The sequence below is a fragment of the Chiloscyllium plagiosum genome, chromosome 7, assembly GCF_004010195.1.
Source record: "Chiloscyllium plagiosum isolate BGI_BamShark_2017 chromosome 7, ASM401019v2, whole genome shotgun sequence".
NCBI lineage: Eukaryota > Metazoa > Chordata > Chondrichthyes > Orectolobiformes > Hemiscylliidae > Chiloscyllium > Chiloscyllium plagiosum.
Window position 1 is genome coordinate 21,109,745 of NC_057716.1, and position 21,534 is coordinate 21,131,278.

Consider the following 21,534-nt stretch of genomic DNA (forward strand, 5'->3'; position numbering starts at 1 on the left):
GAGATGTGGTGGAGGGCATCGTCGACCACGTCGGGGGGGAAATTGCGGTCCTTGAAGAAGGAGGCCATCTGTGTTGTACGTATTTTGAACTGGTCCTCCTGGGAGCAGATGCGGCGGAGACGAAGGAATTGGGAGAATGGGATGGCGTTTTTACAGGGGGCAGGATGGGAGGAGGTGTAGTCTAGGTAGCTGTGGGAGTCGGTTGGTTTGTAGTAGATGTCCGTGTTGATTCGGTCGCCTGAGATAGAAACGGAAAGGTCTAGGAAGGGGAGGGAGGAGTCCGGGACTGTCCAGGTGAATTTGAGGTCGGGGTGGAAGGTGTTAGTGTAGTGGATGAACTGTTCAACCTCCTCGTGGGAGCACGAGGTAGCGCCGATACAGTCATCAATGTAGCGAAGGAAAAGATGGGGGGGTGGGGCCAGTGTAGTTGCGGAAGATGGATTGTTCCACATACCCTACGACTGAGAACTGTACACAGCCAAAAACCTCTATCAGGAGAGGTTACACGCGGCAAAGAGTTTTTGCATTTTCGGCAGTCAATAATGATGCCTGATGGACCGGAATATGAATGTGCTTGGGGATCAGTCAGGAGGGAGGATGGAGAGAGCAAGGGGAGGAGAGTGAATGAATCATGAAGTAGTGAGGGGTTGTGTTAAAAAGGTGGTGATTTGTTGATTCAGGGATGGTAGCAGGCTTTAATATTGCACCGGAGCAAGACTAATCAGTTTTGTAAATACCTTTTTGGACTTCCAAATCTGAATTATTCAATTCAATGACATGAATTTGTCAATAGCTGATGAAAATAAATAGCACCAGTAACTGCAGGAATCACTAGCAACATCAACGATTACAATTAGAAGAAATATACCTCCAGGCATGACAGCGCCAACATCTTGGACTGTTAGAACTGACAGCTTTTCTTCTGTGTCCATACGTATAACTCCATAGCTCAAGCCATTCATGGACAGCACCATCTTCCGTGAAAAAGATCCTCCAAAGTCACCAGGCCTGAAATAAAAGAGAACTCATTACAGTTACCAGGTTCTCCCCGAGTCACATGGCGTTTCGAATACACGAACCTCTAATCATCCGAACACATCAAATTCAAATGAAACAATTAAATAATTATCTAGCAATCAGTGAGCAATTTAGTCAGTGAGTATTCAGTTTTACTAGGAATGCAGAAATGGTCATGACAACACTGATTCTTCCCTCTGTCGCTCCCTTAACTTTTTCACAGCTAAACCGAAAAAGCTGGAACGACATTTGATCAAATTTAAAGAATGGCTCCTCTACAACCAATCTCTTAGGAGGTCAAAACAATACCTCCAAATCTTTCTGCAGCATCTATGAATAAAAAAGAAAAAAAAACCCAAAAAACATGGCGTATGTGTTTAATTTAGTTGTAGAAATGAGAGCAAATACACACTTATATAAATTACTAAATATATATTTGCAATACATTTCAGAAACTTCATTGTGGTCAAAGACAGAAGCCTCCAGCAAATCCCAAGATTTTCATTTTGGAAAGAGCACTTGTACCTGCGAATAGCCACTGTCAGAGCTTCTGATGAGCTGGCACATGGACATATCACCTCAGGCCGTAAACCACGTGATTGAAAAACGTTCACAAATGCATCACAAGATGATATTGACCCTGCAAACAAAAGTGTTTAGGAAGTAAATACCTTGAGGTTCACCAACAGGAAGCAAATGAAAGCTTACTCAAGAACATTCCAATTTTTTTGTCACTGTGACCTGACTTTTAGATTTTAAAATTGATGCAACACCTCTATGGCACCTTTTGCTGCCTTGGAATTTACGATCCCAAATTTCAGCTTATGTCGTTTCTTGGGATCCCAACTGCCACTCTGGAAAATCCTGGCTTAACATTTGAACGGGAATATCAAAAGACTTGGATATTTTAATAAGATTACCTGTTCAATTCAAAATATCACATTGTATGAAACATAACCGAGTAATACAATAGTGAATATGTGTGCCTATCTTGCATTCGAGCAGATTACTGGCCCATAATTGAAGTTGCCTCATTTCGGTCCAGCAAGTAGCTGATGGAGTCAAGTGTCACCAGGAGTGGACATGACAGCCTCAGCCATTTCATTGCATTTATTTATTGATCTGTCTAAAAAAAAGCTTTGAGTATGGTTTAGGAGCAAATCAATGCTTTCGCACATTGTGAAATGAATAATGCCATAGATTAAAAATTGAGGGAAACAACATGGACACAAATTTTTTGTCTCCACCATTTGCACTTAGAATAATTGGTTGTGCATAAATATATTGAAACAAAATATCAACTTGAATTAAATTCCATTTCTAAACTATCATGATTCATAGCCACTAGATGTCAACATTGCACACAGTCAACACTGCAAGTCCAGTTTGCTCAAATTCTTCTGCCTCACTCTACCTTCACACAATTCAGCTGTGACTGCTGAAGATAATTATCCCTGCCCTGGCAAACTGCCGACTGGTAGCTTGTCCGAGTTAGTATGGTTGACATAACCAATTACTAAGTCGGAGCGCAAAGAAACATTTTAACACTCCAAGAAAGCATCCTGTCCAGGGTGGGTTCAAACAAGGTAATTAAAAATATCTACATTAATAAAATTTATGTTGGGTGGGAACGTAGTGTTAGGTAAGGGGTAAATGTAGGGGTATGGGTGGGTTTCGCTTCGGCAGGTCGGTGTGGACTTGTTGGGGCGAAGGGCCTGTTTCCACACTGTAATGTAATCTAATCTAATCTGTAATCTAAAAATTCACAATTTTCTTGTTCCGTTCATTTCTCTGCATAGTCCTTTCCTAACAGTTCTTGATAATTTAATTAATGGATGTTTTTCTTTCCCCCGAAAACAAGAATGATTCCACACTGAAAATGCTGTTGTTTTTTTTAGGGGAGGAGATGGTAGAACAATCTAACATATCCAAATAAAACTATCCAACATTCCTTCAACTCAGCATGCTCTTTTGGATAAGTTAGCTTGTAGGCTTCATGCCATTTAAGACATTTGGTATTCAGAGATCCCAAAAGATTTGTGAGAAGATTTGTAGCTCGGGTGCTCGTTGTTGTGGTTCTGTTCGCCGAGCTGGAAGTTTTTGTTGCAAACGTTTCGTCCCCTGTCTAGGTGACATCCTCAGTGCTTGGGAGCCTCCTGTGAAGCACTTCTGTGGTGTTTCCTCCGGCATTTATAGTGGACTGTCCCTGCCGCTTCCGGTTGTCAGTTTCAGCTGTCCGCTGTCGTGGCTGGTATATTGGGTCCAGGTCGATGTGTTTGTTGATGGAGTTTGTGGATGAGTGCCATGCTTCTAGGAATTCCCTGGATGTTCTTTGTTTCGTTTGCTCATGTTGGGTATCGGGTCCTTCGTTCTGGTGAGTTGTTGTCTGAGTGTGGCTGTTGGTTTGTGTGCTGTTATAAGTCCTAGTGGTCGCAGTAGTCTGGCTGTCAGTTCAGAGATGTTCTTGATGTATGGTAGTGTGGCTAGTCCTTTGGATTGCGGCATGTCCTCGTTCCGTTGTCTTTCCCTTAGGCATCTGTTGATGAAAGGACTAGCCACACTCAGACAACAACTCACTAGAACGAAGGACCCGATACCCAGCATGAGCAAAACTAATGTAGTGTACAAAATCCCATGCAAGGACTGCACAAAATCCCATGCAAGGACCGCAGACGACAAGCAACATGAATTCGACTGGGACAACACTACCATTATAGGGCAAGCCAAACAAAGAACAGCCAGGGAATTCCTAGAAGCATGGCACTCATCCACAAACTCCATCAACAAACACATCGACCTGGACCCAATATACCGGCCACGACAGCGGACAGCTGAAACTGACAACCGGAAGCGGCAGGGACAGGCCACTATAAATGCCGGAGGAAACACCACAGAAGCGCTTCACAAGAGCCTCCCAAGCACTGAGGATGTCACCTAGACAGGGGACGAAAAGTTTGCAACAAAAACTTCCAGCTCGGCGAACAGAACCACAGCATCCCAAAAGATTCTCAAAGAATTCAAGAAGTCTGCACTGTCATCAGATCTCTAAGATGGTAAAACTGTGTGCTATAACATAATAAACAAACAAACAACAAAATTTTCAAAAAGTGTTTTTTCCTTTGCTATCATGCTGCATTTCAGAAAGTGGAAATAACATTTCCCTCTGAGCGCATTGAGATTTGCGTAAGACCTGCAGGAATGCACTCTTGTTTCAGAAATTTTGTTGCAGTGTATTCTGACACTTGTTGCGGGTCCCCAGCTTTTGCAAACAACGTTTGCCAATATCTGTAGGAATGCTATTTAAAGCTTACATTAATTGAAAGTCATTTGTGAGGAATATTAGTTCGTATTTTTGTGAATGGTTAAGTCAACATCCTCCATCCCATTGTAAAATTCATTAGCAAGTGGTTTATTAATGAGTGTAATGCAACTGGAAGAAATTTACTTTGTGATGTTACTCAGATAAAAATCTTTGGGTGGCACAACGGCTAACACTGCTGCCTCTCAGCACTTAGGGAACTGGATTCGATTCCAGCCTCGGGCGACTGTCTGTGTGAACACTGCAAATTCTCATACCAGCATGGGTTTCCCCCAAGTGCTCTGGTTTCCTCCCACAGACCAAAGATGTGCAGGTTAGATGGATTGGCCATGCTAAATTGCTCATTGTGTCCTGGGATGCGCAGGCTGGGTGAATTAGCCATAGGAAATGCAGGGTTACAGAGATACAGTAGGGGGATTGAGTTTGAGTAGGTGGTCAATGTGGACTTGATGGGTTGAATGGCCTACTTCTCCAGCTGAGTCCCTTTGTGATATCTGTTATAATAGGATTCATGTCCACATATAGGCTTTTGACACCTAACTTTGTCTCCACTATGTGTGACATCCCTTTGCTGTCTGTCAAACATCCAGGCTTACACTTCTTGCCAGTTTGACATTAGAAAATTGCACACTGCCACAAACACTGTACTCTTACTTTTAATTTCATTACTCTCCTTTTGATTTGTTCTCAGGTTGAACCAGATTATTTGTAACCTCAGTTCTATATAGCCTTGAGCTGAGCATTGGACCACACATCATCTTAGAATCTTTTTGTTATTTATATAAATGATTTGGATGTAAGCATTGGAGGTATAATTAGTAAGTTTGCAGATGACACCAAAACTGAAGGTGTAGTGTACAGCGAAGGAGGTTACCTCAGAGTACAATGAGATCTTGATTAGATAGGAGAAAGTGAGGTCTGCAGATGCTGGAGATCAGAGATGGAAATGTGTTGCTGGAAAAGCGCAGCAGGTCAGGCAGCATCTAGGGAACAGGAGAATCGACGTCGGAGAGGTCGGGAAGATGATTGCAGGTTAGGAAGGCGGTGCTGAATTTGATGGATTTGACTGAGATAGGCCAATGAGTCGAGAAGTGGCAGATGAAGTTTAATTTAGATAAATGTGAGGTTCTGCATTTTGATAAGGCAAATCAGGGCAGGACTTATACACTTAACAGTTAGGCCCTGCTGAACAAAGAGACCTTGGAGTATAGGCTCATTATTCCTTGAAAACAGACTCACAGATCAATAGGATAATGAAGGTGGAGTTTGGTATCCTTTCCTTCATTGGTCAAAGCATCAAGGATGCTTGTGAAAAGATGGATGTTGTGAAACTTGAAAGGTTCAGAGAAGATTTACAAGGATGTTGCCAGGGTTAGAGTTTGAGCTATAGGGAGAGGCCGAATAGGTTAGGGCTGTTTTCCCTGGAGCATCACAGGCTGAGGGGTGATCTTATAAAAGGTTTATAAAATCATGAGGGATATGGATAGGGCAAATAAACAAGGTGTTTTCCCTGGGTTGGTGGGGATGGGGTGGGAGTCCAGACTAGAGGGCATAGGTTCAGGGTGAGAGGGGAAAGATTTAAAAGGGACCTAAGGAGCAACTTTTTCTTGCAGAGGGTGGTGCACGTTTACAATGAGCTGCCAGAAGAAGTGGTGGACGCTAGTACAATTACACATTTAAAAGGCATCTGGATTGCTAGATGAATAGGAAGGGTTTGGAGGGATATGGGCCAAGTGCTGGCAAATTGAACTAGATTAGTTTAGGATATCTGGTCAGCACAGACAAGTTGGTCCAAAGGGTCTATTTCTGTGCTGTACATCTTTATGACTCGAATAATCAGTGAGACTAAAGTATGAGCAGCAAATACAGTGGACTGCTTCACTTGGAAGGTATCTGGAACCTTGGATAGTGAGCTGATGAATGGACAAGTGTTACATCTTCTCCAATTGCTTGGAAAGATTTTGTGGAGGTGTGGAGAAACGCTGGGAATGCAGGAGAAATGGCCCAGAATGTTCAGTGTTATGGACTAGGCAGATCACTCAAAACATTCTTGAGCAGGTAATCCAGCCCACAACTTTGCAATTTGTTTCAGTAAGTGTTCAGTGAGAATTACCTGGGGTAAGCTAGCTAGGTTGACTACTAGCTTTTCAAACAGAGCAATTTTTTCACAAAATTACACAATGAAACACAAAGAACAGAAGAAAGAACCCCTACAGAACTCAGTCTATCCAAACTGGACTTAACTATGCTGTTCCAAACATACACAACAGCTCCAATAAGCAAACCCCCTTAAGATACAGTAAACAAGAAGGAACAGATGTTTACAGGTTCAACTTAGAAGGGCAGCAAAAGCATGTTTCACAAATTTCACTATTGAATTCCCAACTATTTCTTGACTGAACTGCTCAGCTTGATAGCTGAACACTCCCCTTTCATTTAACAGGTCACTTTTAAAACATGACCACTTTGACCTGAAGTCTCACCTGTTTACATATAAACAAAAAAACCTCTCAATACCCTTTAATCTCTGTACCAAACCAGTCTCATTGGCACTGGGCGATGTTTACAACTCCTCTGAAAAAGGCCAAGAACACGGATCCTTGAAAAAAAGGAACAGCTTTTAGAACAAAGGAACCAGCTTTGTGTTACCAGGAAGGAACAGTCTCTGCGAAACAATGACGAGGGGAATTAGTTGTCCAATAGTAACATTCAACTGGAGGTGGTGGAAAGGGTGGCTTATGATTCTTGAATTTGGATGTTGGTGGGGCAGAAAGTGAGGGCCAAAGGGTCACTCTCGGTGCTGTGGAAGGGAAAAGAGGCGAGGGCAAAAGTACAGGAAATGAGTGGGATACAGCTAAGGACTGTCAACCACAGTAGCAGGAATCCTCAGATGAAGAAAAGATGGAAATATCTAAGCGCCCCCTACCTTGTCGAAGTTGGCATCATCAGAGTAGATGAAGCGGAGACAAAGAAACTTTGAGAATGGAATAGTGTCTTTACAGGAAGCAAAGTGTGAGGATGTATAGTCCAGTTAACTGTGGGAATCAGTTGCATGTAGTGGATATCTGTCACCAGCCTAACCTCAGAAATATAAAACAAACTTCAAGGCAGGAGAGTCAGAGATCAAGCAGATGAAGGTGACAATAGGGTGGAAACTGGAAGCATAACTGATCAAGCTTTGAAATTTCAGGAGAGAGAAAAGGAAGCATCACCAATGATGTCACCAATATACTGGACAGCGAGTTGTGGGGAAGGGACCAACCTCGGTGTTGGGTCGTGCATCTCATGCCCATCTGACTTTTTCAAGTTTAAAATCTTCCATGATTATCACTGTACCTTTCTGACAAGCTGCCACTATTTCCTCCTTTTCGGCCCACACTGTGTGGTTACTTGGTTTGGTTGGGTGGGTGGGGTTAGGGAGAGGCGCAACTCTCCACTCAAGTGACTTCTTGCCTTTATCATTTCTAGCCTGCATTCGCAGCTTAGTTTCCTCAACTTAGGTTCTCTCTCCCTCTATTAGGCTAATACCATCATAAACTCATGGAGCGATGTGTATAATTTCCAAATATCCTACACCCTTTATGATTCAGATCCCAATCCATATCATCATCCTGCAATATCACTGTCATGTCTCCCAGATCACACTTGTTCATTGCTATTTGCACTTAGTTCATCTGTTTTATTTGGAATGCAACATACATTCAGATACAGGTTTTAGTTTTATCTTTTACTCTTAAAAGCTTCTAGTGTTATCTGTTGGTTGACTCTTAAGATTCATACTCTCGATCCCTTTCCTGTCAAGATCTATTTATCATTTCCCATATTAATAGCTTGCTTTTGGCCTTGAATTCACACTTGGATTTTGTGCATCTTCCCAAATTGGATGCCTTTCCCCCACTATTCAGCATAAAACCATTTCTGCTTCCCAGACGATGCACTTGGAAAGAAGATGGCTGCATACCATACCAAACTACTGGAATAAGAGGGATTAGAAGGTTTGCTGAAGAATACAGTTTTCTAGGGATAAAGTCATCACAGATCAAGTTGAGGTGTGGTTGAGATACTGAAAGGTGAAAGGTCAAAAGCTCGGCAGTTCAGAATTTGAAGGTGCAATGACCAGTGACTTAGAGAAAAGTTGCTTGTCAAAGATGAATGCAGAAACAAGTAAACTTGGAAGAGGGGCAGGCTGGTCCCTAGATCTAGTCCCTATTGTCATTAGATCTTGAAGAAGAATTTGAATTTAAAGACAATAAGATGGCATACTCACATGGATTTGCACCATCTGCTACAATCAGCATCCGCAGTGAGCTGAGACTTACATCCCTCTGATCACGTTGAGCTAAGAGAGACCAATGCATATCACGCGATTTTACCACAGCAATGTGAGCTACAAAAAGAAAAAAAGAGGGTTTGTTATTACACTTGAGACGGTCAAGACATTTTAAAATTAAATATGCAGCATTTAAACTGTCAAATGTGTTTATGCTACCCTAAAGAAAATACTGCAGCGGTCCAAGAAGGCAGCTCACTACCTTCTCAAGGACAACTCGAGATTGGTCAGTATTTATTGCCCATCTGCAACACTAGTGTCCCATGAAAACTAAAAAAACCTTCTAACAGCTTAAATTTGAAGGCACTAAATTCATATTAAATGCAATGGGCTAAGGAATAGATGACAACAGTGGTTCTCAAACAGTGACATGATGGGAGGCAATACCTGGGGTACATCATTTAAACAGGGTCAGCCAAATCTTTTGCAACATTGGCAAGAATTCAATTTTTAAATAAAGTTGCAGATGAAAAGCCACTGGTACTCATCACAGCAGAAATAGCAAGCCTACATTCAGACACTGGAACATTGAAGATGCTACATGTCCTACACAATGAGAATCCTTCCAAGGAATCAAATCACTGTCCTGCAATATCAGTTCAAAATTTCCAGCGATCTGTTACCTTTGATATTTCTGTTCAATTGCTGCATCTCTGCACAGGGACTTGCATTTTTGCATAAATCGGAGGCAAATTAGTTGAGCGTGTGCAACAACTCAGAGAAGCATTGCTTCACCTTTACCTAGGCAGATTGGTTTGTTTCTTTATATTGTCAGGTAAGGAAATAAATAAAGACATTGCATTCTGAACTTGAAAATTTGTTATGGCAGTTTGATGCATGGAGGGTATTAACTGGTGGAGCAGGCTCAACTGGCCTGCTCCTTGTTCACAATATTGAAGATACATGGTGGACTTGCAACCGCTTGTTTAGAAGGTGGACTTCTCAACTGTCTTCTGCTTTTTGCTCAAGAAGAGCCATTCTATTCTTGTATCCTGTTATGATTGTGACAGGAACTATACACTGATCTACTTTTCTACCAGGTTGCACCATGACTTAAATATGTTGATTGAATCACCAAAATGGCCAGTTGCTTTTTTATAGCACTACTCTCCAGAATACAAGAAAATGTACCAAGGATAGGAGCAAATTACTGCATATGTTGGAATCTGTAGACTGAAAAAAACAAATGCTGGAGATCGCAGCATCCATGGAGAGTGAGCAAGTTAACGTTTTGAGTCTAAATGACTCTTCATCATAGATGAAGTGTAGCAAGGACAGCATTTATGCTCTAGTTTTGGAGGGGGTGTGGTTGGAGGGGCGGGAGTAATTGTAGGATAAGCTTCTTCAATGAACTCAAAATAATGCATTTTTTACAATTGCAACCCTATTCCTCAAACAACTGGCAAACATTGAACACCTAAACTCTAATCTGGAATTGGCACTGAATCCAAACACAGACATACCCATGCATCACCAAAATATTATATTCGCAGGAGAGACAATATAAAAGTAAAATGCAACAAGATGATCCTGTGGATCAAGAGTCTGAAGACCAAGGACATAAACGAGTGCAGGAGGTTGAGGGGCGACCTTGTAGAGGTTTATAAAATCGTGAGATGCCAAAGATAAGATGAATAGCATGGGTCTTTTCCCATGGGTGGGGAAGTTCAAAATGAGGGGAATATTTTAAAGGTGAGAGGAGAAGGTTTTAAAATGGACATGGGGGCAACTTTTTTTTAAATACAGAAAGTGGTTAGTGTGTGGAGTGAACAGCCAGAGCAAAAGATGGATGCAGGTACAATTACAACATTCAAAAGACATTTGGTTAAGTTCATGAATAGGAAAGGTTTTGAGGGATATGGGTCAAACGTAGGCAAGTGGAACTAGTTTAAGTTTGGGAGCATGGTTGGCATGGACTAGTTGGATCAAAGTGTATATTTCCATGCTGCGTGACTCAATAAGTGACTTGTCACAGTCCACCAGATATCCTGTTGACAAATCAATGTGAGTTGCTGTTTATGAATTCACATTGTATTTATCACACCACTGTGGGAAGAGAAAGAGTTTGCAGCCAATAACCAAATACATACTCATTGATTTAAAAGTTTCATCTTCCGACAATGGTGGTTCCCCAAATTGTCCACAATTTGTCAGCTGAGACATTACCCATACTTTACAAACAACAAACACCAATTCCTTATTTCTGCATGCTATTGTTCTTAATACACAAAGAATCCTTGACTCTTTTTAAAACAGTCTTAACTTGTTCTGCCATCTTTCAAGATTTGTGCCAAAGCAATTATGATGCAAAAACGAAACAGACCTATTTTTGTGAGATATGATGCAAGGTGGGATAAGAAACTGCACTATGATGGCAAATTCAAACCAATCTAAATTTGTATGAGATTGTAATTAGCTAACAGCACAGTGCAAAATGGACTGAATACTTTTGCCTGTTAAATCCCTTTTGATTAAGTTATGACCATACCTTTGTAGGCATTAACTTTCTGTATCCAGGAAAGAGGATTCACCTTCATCAGAGCATAAGGAATGTTGATTACATGCATCCTGTTCATGACACTCTGTCAACAAGAGACCAAATATTATTGAATTGCACTTTGATGTCTCAAAATGAACACTGATAATGACAAACAACTCAACCATCATTCACAAGATTTAAGCAGGGGGTTGATTTGTGCCCAGTGATATGCCTGCCATTGAGAATTCAGAGCCAAGTCAATCTCATGCAGTTAATTCAACAATGCAATAACTGAGCAAAGCTGGTCTCCACTTGGTCAGGATGCAGCTAACCAGCTGGTGTGGTGCACATGGAATATTCATGACAAGGTACAACACTGGGACTGGATTCTTCTCAGTGGTTGGGCAGTGATGATATTGGTTGGACATGGAAAGGGATGCAAGAAGCAGTTTGCCTATTGAGGAAATGAATAATCTGAAAATATCATAATTCTGAACTGTTTAGAGTTATTTTCTGATTCAAGGAGAGAACTGCCAGGCTTTCAAGACAAGGCAACAAACAGATTAACTGGGAAAGGATGAGCACAGGAGGAAACCTCAACCATGCAACCAGTGGAGAAATACATAGAGAAACATAGAAGCTAAGAGTAGGCCATTTGATGTCCTGAGTTTGCTCCACCATTCAAAGGATCATAGTTGATCATCAAGTTCCGTCATACGCCCCTCCCAGACACTGTTCAAATCGCTCGATCCCTTTAGCCACAGGAGCTACATCTACCTACACCACATTTTGGCCTCAACCACTTTCTGTAGTCATGAATTCCACAGGTTCAGTATTTTCTCTGGGTGAAGAAATTTGCCTTCATTCTACTCCTAAAAGGTTTACTCTTAATCCTTAAACTGTGACACCTGGCTCTGGAACATCCTTCCTGGATTAAGTCCTTTTAGAATTATATAGGTTTCAATGAGATCCACCCTGATGATTCTTCTAAACTCCAGTGAAAACAATCCTAATGAACTCAATTTCTCCTCATACGTCAGGCTTGCCATCGTTAACTTTCAATCTAGTTAACTTTTGCTGCACTCGGTCAAGAGCAAGAACATTATTCCTCAGATAGGGAGACCAAAATAGAATATAATATTCCAGGTGTGGTCTCACCACTGCCCTGTATAGTAGTAAGAATTATGTGAAATACGTATACATCAAAATACTGAAATATAAACCTGAAATGCTGGAAATATTCAGGCAACACCTGTAGAAAGAGAAGCAGTTCACATTTCAGGTCCACGACCAGTTTTTAATTTCAGATTTGCAATATCTGCAATATTCTGCTTTTGTATACATGCTACTAAAGATGGGTTTCAGACAAAGGGCTCCTGACAATGAATAATAAAAGCTCTGTGCTGATGACTAAGTCATACAGTTCTGGCGAAAACTGACAGTGAATGCCAATCTCTGAACATTAGTTTAAAAAGTTGCAAGTTTGAGTGCTAGTCAGTCAGTGCAGGCACGATGGGACAAATGGTCTCCTCCTACGGTGCAACAATTCTGTGACGAGGTGCAATAGGTTATCAGCTGAATATGTCAGCAACTGTACCTTCCGCCAAGATACAGAGATTTAGGCAGACATGACAAGTGATAACACAAATCCAACCAGAAGAACTACATCACACTAACTCAGTGGAAGAAAGCTGCAGACAGCATGAATGTATTAATAGATTGGGTATGAGGGCAGAAAAGTGAGAAAAAGAAGTCAACCTGGAAAGGTGAGAGGTAATGTGCTTGGGAGGGGAAACGAGACAAAGGAATACATGATCACTGTGAAGCGACAGATAAGTGGAAGGGAAGAGAGAAAGCTCGGCTGAAAGGTCTGAAATTATGCAAGTCAATATTAAGGTCAGAAGGCTGTAAAGTGCCTAGTACAAAAATAAGCCACTGTTTCACAATGCTGAAGTTCCCTGGAACAATATACAACATTAAATCAAAATTGTAGAATTGCAGTAGTCCAGAATCCTACTTGCAGGTGAAACAGAGATGTCCAGAAAACTAATTACTGAACTCAAAATGTGAACTTCCCAATATAGAAGGATTCTATTATGAGTGAATACTCCTAGTAGTGATATGGGAAGTTGTTTTCTCCTGCAGATGCATTGTAAGGTGCCAGGGGATGAGGTGATGGATTATAGACGATTCAGGACCAGACTAAAGATTGAACAAATTTTTCAAAATGTTAAATAGACGAAAACATCGTAGGCGATTACATTGTTGGTGAAGTTGGAGTGTTCAAGAAGGGCAAATCCTGGTTCTCAGAAAGGAAAGTAACAAGGGTGCAAGTGCAGAAGATTGCAGTGCCATAGTTATGGGCTGTCTAGTACAGTGAATCTAGCTGAAGAACTAGCAAGATGGTTCAGACAGTTGGGCACTTAGAGAGATCTGGGGTCGGAATTCAGAACAGTTAGACCAAAGCAGAAGCAACACAGACACGAATAGGGACGTGAATGACTGTGGGATGCATAAAATTTCATTGTCAGAGGAATAGAAGGTTTTGGGGGTTTGTGGAGTACAGGCAAAGGGAATAGATAGGCCATGAAGGAATGCAAAGATATATATGAGGATTCTAAGTTGACCAATATCAGTCAGTGATAACAGACTTACATGCAAACAAGGCTGAAGCAGAATTAACTGAAGTATGCAAGAAAAACAAAGTAGCAATCTCAGATGGAAAAAGCAAGTTCTGACGCATTTGGGTTGAGCAGATGTGGATACAGATTATGTTATGAAGTTGAAAAGTGACAGCTTTCATGCCATGAGGGTCAGAAAGTCAGTTTGGGGCAAAGCAGGCACTGAGATTGCTCACATTCAACTTCAGCCCAAGATTGGCTGAGAAGGAAGATGGAAACAAAGGCAAGAAAGTGGTGTTTGTTGGAGAGACCAAGGACAATGGCTTTCAGCTTGCCAGTATTCAGCTGCAGCAAGTTAGCTCCATTTCACCAATGTTGAATTCCACAATTTCGAGTTTTGGCAAGTAAACATTCATCAGCACAAAGTGAATAAAAGCAGAGTTCCATCAAAACACCAAGTTTGTCAGGAAAAGGAACACTAAGATCCATATTTAAAAGGTATGAAAAAAGTGCATTCTGCTCCTTACAATGTGGCCTATTGATCGCGACAGTCTCACAGAAATTCTTCAGGATAAAGGTAAACATGCAGGGGATAGGTCGAAGTACTAATTCAAATTATACACCATAAAAGCAATGTATAAAGCACTATAATTTGTAGACTTAAGACAAAGAGAGAGTGAAGAATTACAGCATGTTAACACCTTCTGGTACACAGAGAGCAAAACAACAACTGTGACAAAGAGACAAAAAGTCTCAGAAATGCAACTGACAGCAAAGATCATGTGGTTTCATAATTCTTAAAGCCATGATAGAAATAGGACATCTTGCTCTAGTTTCTCACAAATTAAGAAAACCTGAAAATAGGTCATGTTCTGGCAATGCTCAAAATACACAGAAATGGACATGCAAATTCACTCCAGCAAGTCGCAAAATGCTTCAGGAAAAGCTCAGGGCTCAGCAATCAAAACAATGCTGCCCTGTACGAGGCACAGAAATATTTAAAAGGAGTGTTCCTCCCTGATGTTAGCAGCTGATCACTCACGAATTAATCAATAAACAGCCAGCACTGCTGAGAAATTAGCCAATTATTTGGTGACCAAGGCTGTTGAGGTTCAGTGGTTGGTGAAGGGTGAGAGTCATTGGTGTATGCGTGTTCTGAAAGTGGGGATAAAGCCTGGTCAGCTCATGTGGAGCTGAAGGGTGGGGAAGTGAGAAACAGTTGGGCAGGAATGGAAGAAACAACAGTGTGTCAGGCAAGGGCAGAGGAGGGGAGGGAGAAGGCTGCAGCAGTCAGCTGGTGAATGGCTGCAATGAGAGACTGCCAACGATGGAAAACATGAAAAAGGAGAACATAGCAAAGAGGAGTGGGAAAACAGAGGTCTGAGAAGCTTTTAAAGAACAACAGAGGATTACGAAGAAGGAAATACGCAGAGAGAAAAAAAAAAAGAGGTACGAAGGTGAACTGGCCAAAAATATAAAGGAGGATAGTAAAAGCTTTTTTAGGTATGTGAAAGGGAAAAAAAATGGTTAAGACTAAAATTTGGCCCATGAAGACAGAAACAAGGGAATATATTACAGGGAACAAAGAAATGGCAGAAGAGTTGAATTGGTACTTTAGATCTGTGATCACTGGGGAAGACACAAGCAATCTCCCTGAGGTAACAGTGGCTGAAGGACCTGAACTGAAGAGAATTTATATTTGCCAGGAATTGGTGTTGGAGAGACTGTTAGGTCTGAAGGCTGATAAGTCCCCGGGGCCTGATGGTCTACATTCCAGGGTACTGAAGGTGGCGGCTCTAGAAATCGAGGATACGTTAGTGATTATTTTCCAGAGTTCGATAGATTCATGATTGGTTCCTGCAGATTGGAGGGTGGCTAATGTTTACCACTTTTTAAGAAAGGAGCGAGAGAGAAAGCAGGAAATTATAGACCAGTTAGTCTGACCTCAGTGGTGGGAAAAATGTTGGAGTCAATTATAAAGGATGAAATTACGACACATCTGGATAGTAGTAACATGATAGGTCAGAGTCAGCATGGATTTATGAAGGGGAAATCATGCTTGACTAATCTTCTGGAATTCTTTGAGGATGTAACTCTGAAGATGGACGAGGGAGATCCAGTGGATGTATTATACCTGGACTTTCAGAAAGCCTTCGAGAAAGTCCCACAGAGGAAGTTAGTGAGCAAAATTAGGGCGCATGGTATTGGGGGAAAGTACTGACTTGGATTGAAAATTGGTTGGCTGACAGGAAACAGAGTAGTGATAAACGGCTCCCTTTTGAAATGGCAGGCAGTGACCAGTGGGGTACCGCAGGGATCAGTGCTGGGACCACAGCTTCTAACAATATTTATTAATGATATAGAAGATGGTATTAATTGTAACATTAGCAAATTTGCTGATGATACAAAGCTGGGTGGCAGGGTGAAATGTGAGGAGGATGTTAGGTGAATACAGGATGGCCTGGACAGGTTAGTTGAGTGGACAGATGCATGACAGATGCCGTTTAATGTGGATAAACGTATGGTTATCCACTTTCGTGGCAAGAACAGGAAGGCAGATTACTACCCAAATGGAGTCAAGTTAGGTAAAGGGGCAGTACAAAGAGGTCTGGGTGTTCTTGTACACCAGTCAATGAAGGCAAGCATGCAGGTACAGCAGGTAGTGAAGAAAGCTAATAGCATGCTGGCCTTCATAAGAAGAGGGATTGAGTATAGAAGCAAAGAGGTTCCTTCTGCAGCTGTACAGGGCCATGGTGAGACCGCACCTGGAATAGTGTGTGCAGTTCTGGTCTCCAAATTTGAGGAAAGACATTCTGGCTATTGAGGGAGTGCAGCGTAGGTTCATGAGGTCAATTCCCAGAATGGCGGGACTACCTTGCGTTGAAAGACTGGAGCGACTGGGCTTGTATACGCTTGAGTTTAGAAGGCTGAGAGGGGATCTGATTGAGACATTTTAGATTATTAAAGGATTGGACAGTCTGGAGGCAGGAAACATGTTTCCGCTGATGGGCGAGTCCCAAACCAGAGGACACAGCTTAAAAATAAGGGGTAGGCCATTTAGAACAGAGATGAGGAGAAACCTCTTCACCCAGAGTGTGGTGGGTGTGTGGAATGCTCTGCCCCAGAAGGCAGTGGAGGCCAAGTCTCTGGATTCGTTAAAGAAAGAGTTGGATAGAACTCTCAAGGATAGTGGAATCAAGGGTTATGGGGATAAGGCAGGAACAGAATACTGATTGAGGATGATCAGTCATGATCATAATGAAAGGTGGCGCAGGCTCAAAGGGCAGAATGGCCTACTCCTGCACCTATTGTCTATAAAACACAGCAACTTCGGATACCCATAATGTACTGAGTTAATGAATTCATTGCAAATTAATCTGCTTGTTGGGAAGTACCTGCCAGTCATTTTGAAAAAAAATGTCATTACTTAACTTTGCCTGGTGTCTTGCTGTAAATTTAAATCCTGTGATGTTGAGGAGTTAAAGCTTTCATTTGTTGTGGGCTTAAATTTAACACAAGGGCTGATGATTGAAGATGTTGACAAATTCTTCTAATTCTGCTTCAGTGCAAGATATACCAACATTCATATACAAGGTATTGGGACTATGTGACTGTACATCTAATGAGTAAGAATGAAAGAATCTAAATGTCACCCTCAGGAAGAGCCCTCAAAAGAAAGAAAAGTTAAGTTATGACTTTTTGGATTTAAGAAACATAGCAGGGAGTAGACACTCAGGAAATTCTGACAAACAACAATATAAAATGACAAGATAATCTGTTTTTCTGCTGATGACTGAGCCATAAATACTGGCCAGGGTATCAGGGACAACCGTAGATGCAGATGCTGGCGATCAAACAAAGATAGCTAGTGCTGGAGAAACTCAAACTGATCTGGGAATGTGTGGAGAGAGAAACAGAATTAACATTTCCAGTGCAGCATGACAAACTGTCCCATGCGTCTTTGAAAAAGTTCTTGGAGATCTCAAAATATTGCATGAGATTCTGATCTCCTTCTTATCGGAAGGACATTGTGAAACGTGAAAGGGTCCAGAAAAGATTTACAAGCATGGTGCCAGGTTTGGAGGATTGAGCTATAGAGAGAGGCTGAATAGGCTGGGGCTGTTTTCCCTGGAGCATCGGAGGCTGAGGGGTGACATCACAGATTTATAAAATCATAAGGGGCATGGATAAGATAAATAGGAAAAGTCTTTTCCCTGGGGTGGGGGAGTCCAGAACTAGAGGGCTTAGGGTGAGAGGGGAAAGATTTAAAAGGGACCTAACCGGCAACTTTTTCACGCAGAGGGTGATGCATGTATGGAATGAGCTACCACAGGAAGTGGTGGACGGTGGTACAATTGCAACATCTAAAAGGCATCTGGATGGGTATATGAAAAGAAGGGTTGAGGGGGATATGGGCAAAGTGCTGGCAAATGGGACCAGATTAGGTTGGGATATCTGGTCAGCATGGATGAGTTGGACCAAGGGGTCTGTTTCTGTGCTGTACATCTCTATGACTCGATGATAACTGGCAGATGAGGCCTCAGTTAACATCTCATTTGAAAGCCCACACCTCTGACAATGCAATATACCCTGAGTGTAGTGTGTCAGCACCGAATGTTATGCTCAAGCCTGAAATGAAATTTGAACTCTGATGCTTGTGATTCAGAGGAGAGTCGGTCACGAACGGAGCCATGACTCACATACATGATACCTAAGTATGAGGGCTACGACTTAAGAGGCCCAAAGAACAGTTGTGAAGAGATGCTTTATAAGACTTGAAATATTAACTTTGTTGCTCTCACTACAGATGCTGCCAGAACTGCAGAGTTTCTCTGACACTCAGTTCTTATTTCAGATCTCCAGCATCTGCATTACTTTATTTTTATTCTTTAAAGGTTCGATCATTTATAGCGGGTGCATTACGTTTAACCTATGATCTATATGCATTATATATGTATTAGGAACCCATATTCCAGAATGGAATGGTTAGAGCAGCTTCAAATGCTACTACTACTGCCAAATATAAACTCCCAACAAAAATCTAAATCACAAAGTGGCTAAGGGTTTTGAGTATCACTGTAGTGAGTGAAATTCTGCATTAGCAACTCATTTCAAAATTATCACTGAGGTTACAGGCAGTCCCTATTCACAAATTGGTCAGACATCACGTTCAAAGTTTCTTCAAACACTTGCTGCATCATTTAAAAATGATTAAGTTTCCTTGAACATCAAGTTGAAAACCGCTCAGTGAACATCTTTATATGCCCATCTTTATAAGCATAAATTATCACTTCATAATTGACAATAATAAGAAACACAAATGATTTGCTGTTTGACCAATTTAAATATAGATACCTTCAAAAGTGGGGACAATGACAAATCTCTTTATACAACCTATTTGACATCTAATGTTCGCACGAGAATGCATGTGATAAAACTAAGTGATCTAATTTGTAGTAAACCTGGGTAGACTGTACAGAAAACAATACAGATAACACACACCATAGGTATCACAGCTTATTTTATTAATGTGTGGGTTAACCATCTGGAGAAACAGGCAGGCTGTGTCCCTCAAAGCTGAACTGGAAACAATACTTACAGTTAAAATGCCATGCCACAGCCCAGCATCTCTTTTAAAGTCCAAAACATTTGTTAGTGTTTCCCCTGCAATACAAAAATTGAACAGGCACAGCTCAGTTTTAACTTGTTTTACTCAGTAACTCTGACAAATTGATTGAATTGCTCTATAACACTGCAGACAGATGTCTTACAAAAGTCTTCTACCAGTGCTACAACATTACTGTTATGTCCCACATACACAAAATCGATAATATTAACAGCTCTCAATTGTGGGAAGAAACTTCTGATTCATTAAAACTCTATTTCAATGCAGTGTTGATCAATTTTACTGAGATATGACGTATGAAGCATTAAGTTCTGTAACACTTCACGAAAGAAGTGAATACATCATTATTAACTATTTCAAATAGCTACAAAATCAATATAAACAATCAAGCATCAGCTGTTGTATTGCAATGAAAATATTTCTTCAAGCTCCCAGTTAGTTTAATGCCATAGTCGTGGCAATGTTGGTCAAGCTGGGAAGTTGATTTGCAGATGTTTCATCCCCTGCCGAGATGACATCTTCAGTGCTTTGGAGCCTTCTGTAAAGCACTGCTGTACTGTCTCTTCTGGAATTTATTTGGTTCGTTTATGCTGATTCTGGTTGTTCATTGTAGTGGCTGGTATATTGGGTCCAGCTCAACGTGCTTCTGATAAGAGTTCATGGATGAGTGCCATGCTTCTAGAAATTCTCTGGCTCTCTTATGTTTAGCTTGTCTATGATCGCTGTCTTGTCCCAGTCGAATGTGTGGACCCTGTCATGTGTATGTCTGGCTACCAGGGACAGCTGGTCATGGTGTTCAGTGGCTAGTTGGTACTCGTGGATGCGGATTGTTAGTTGTCTGTCTGTTTGCCATATATAATGTTTTGTGCAGTCTTTGCAAGGAATCCTGTAAATTACATTAGTCTCGCACATGATGGGTATTGGGTCTTTTGTCCTGGTGAGTTGTTGTCCGAGAGTAACTTTCGGTTTCTGGACTGTCAGGAATCCCAGTGGGCGGAGAAGTCTGGCTGTCAGTTCCAGGATGTTTATGCAAGGTAGTGTGGCTTGTGAGTCAGGTTGTGGCGTGTCCTCGTCATGTTGTTTGTCTATTAGGCATTTGCAGATGAAGTCGCAGGGAGATTTGTTCTTGGTGAATACTCTGCACTGTTGTTGCTCTTCTTCCCTTTGTAGGTTGGGAGTGCTGCTACGTGTTGTAGCCCTTTTGAACAGGGTCCTAATGCAGCTTTTCTTGTGTGTCTGTTGGGTGGTTGCTGTTCTAATTCTAATGTTTAATGTCTAAAATCGCTAACTGATGTCATACATAATATCAAGACAGATCCTCTATTTGACTTCTGGACTTGAAGTGACCTCACTCCAACCAAGGACTCAGAATGGAGCTATAATTCACATTAACACTCCATAGCTTTTTGGTGGGATGGGAAGTTGAAATAAAATTTGAGCCATTTCTACCCTGATCATCTTGAGCCATTTCTACCCTGATCATCATCTAATGACCTTTTGGACATGGTGTAACTGCATAATTAAATACAGGCTTGACAAACAGAAGGGCAAGACCTTAAAAGTCAATTAATTTGCAAGTATTCATCGACTAAGCTTGCACATGAAAAACAGGAATGCTATTGAAACACTAGACTGCTCTTACTCCTTGGATAAAAAGCAGGCAATTCAACACCTTCAGAAGAGAAAGGGAAAAGTTACATAAAAATTGCATCCTCCGCATTGCCTTAGTTAGAGGTCAAAGTTCCATGTTGGCATATCCACCCATCCACATAGTTGGAAATCTTATCCATGACATTGCCCACCGACCAGCCCTCTCCAACCCTTGCTTCACCTTGAAACTTAAAACGCTCCTAGATTCTATCACATATCATCTAGAAATAAAAACTTGATCTCTGTAAATCAATTGGACACAAGCTCACCTTCAGTGTATCCACAGCTTTGGCTAAGGGCATGGCAATGTGCTAACATTGCATTCTGAGATATGGTTATACCCATTGAACTTCCTTCTTTACTGGTCTTGTACTGAAGGAGAAACAAAAATGCTGAATAGGAATACTGAAAAATTATCATGATGCATATTCTAAAGCACAGCAACATTATCAAGTTCTTCTGCACTTAGAAACGTCTCCATGCTTTTTGTGA

The 21,534-nt window shown here is 41.3% G+C and overlaps 1 protein-coding gene across 3 annotated transcripts in view; it reads right to left on the minus strand.

Moving 5' to 3' along the window:
- The window catches only part of LOC122551395 (disco-interacting protein 2 homolog A-like), a 278,397-nt gene that overhangs the window by 65,988 nt on the left and 190,875 nt on the right, over positions 1–21,534 (minus strand). For all 3 annotated transcript variants that reach the window (XM_043693215.1, XM_043693216.1, XM_043693217.1), the window contains 6 exons: positions 21,312–21,414; positions 19,366–19,430; positions 11,155–11,248; positions 8,604–8,723; positions 1,543–1,657; positions 869–1,008 (listed from right to left, as the gene is read on the minus strand). In XM_043693215.1, the coding sequence (XP_043549150.1) occupies positions 869–1,008; positions 1,543–1,657; positions 8,604–8,723; positions 11,155–11,248; positions 19,366–19,430; positions 21,312–21,414 (637 nt within the window). The remainder of the gene's footprint in view (positions 1–868; positions 1,009–1,542; positions 1,658–8,603; positions 8,724–11,154; positions 11,249–19,365; positions 19,431–21,311; positions 21,415–21,534) is intronic.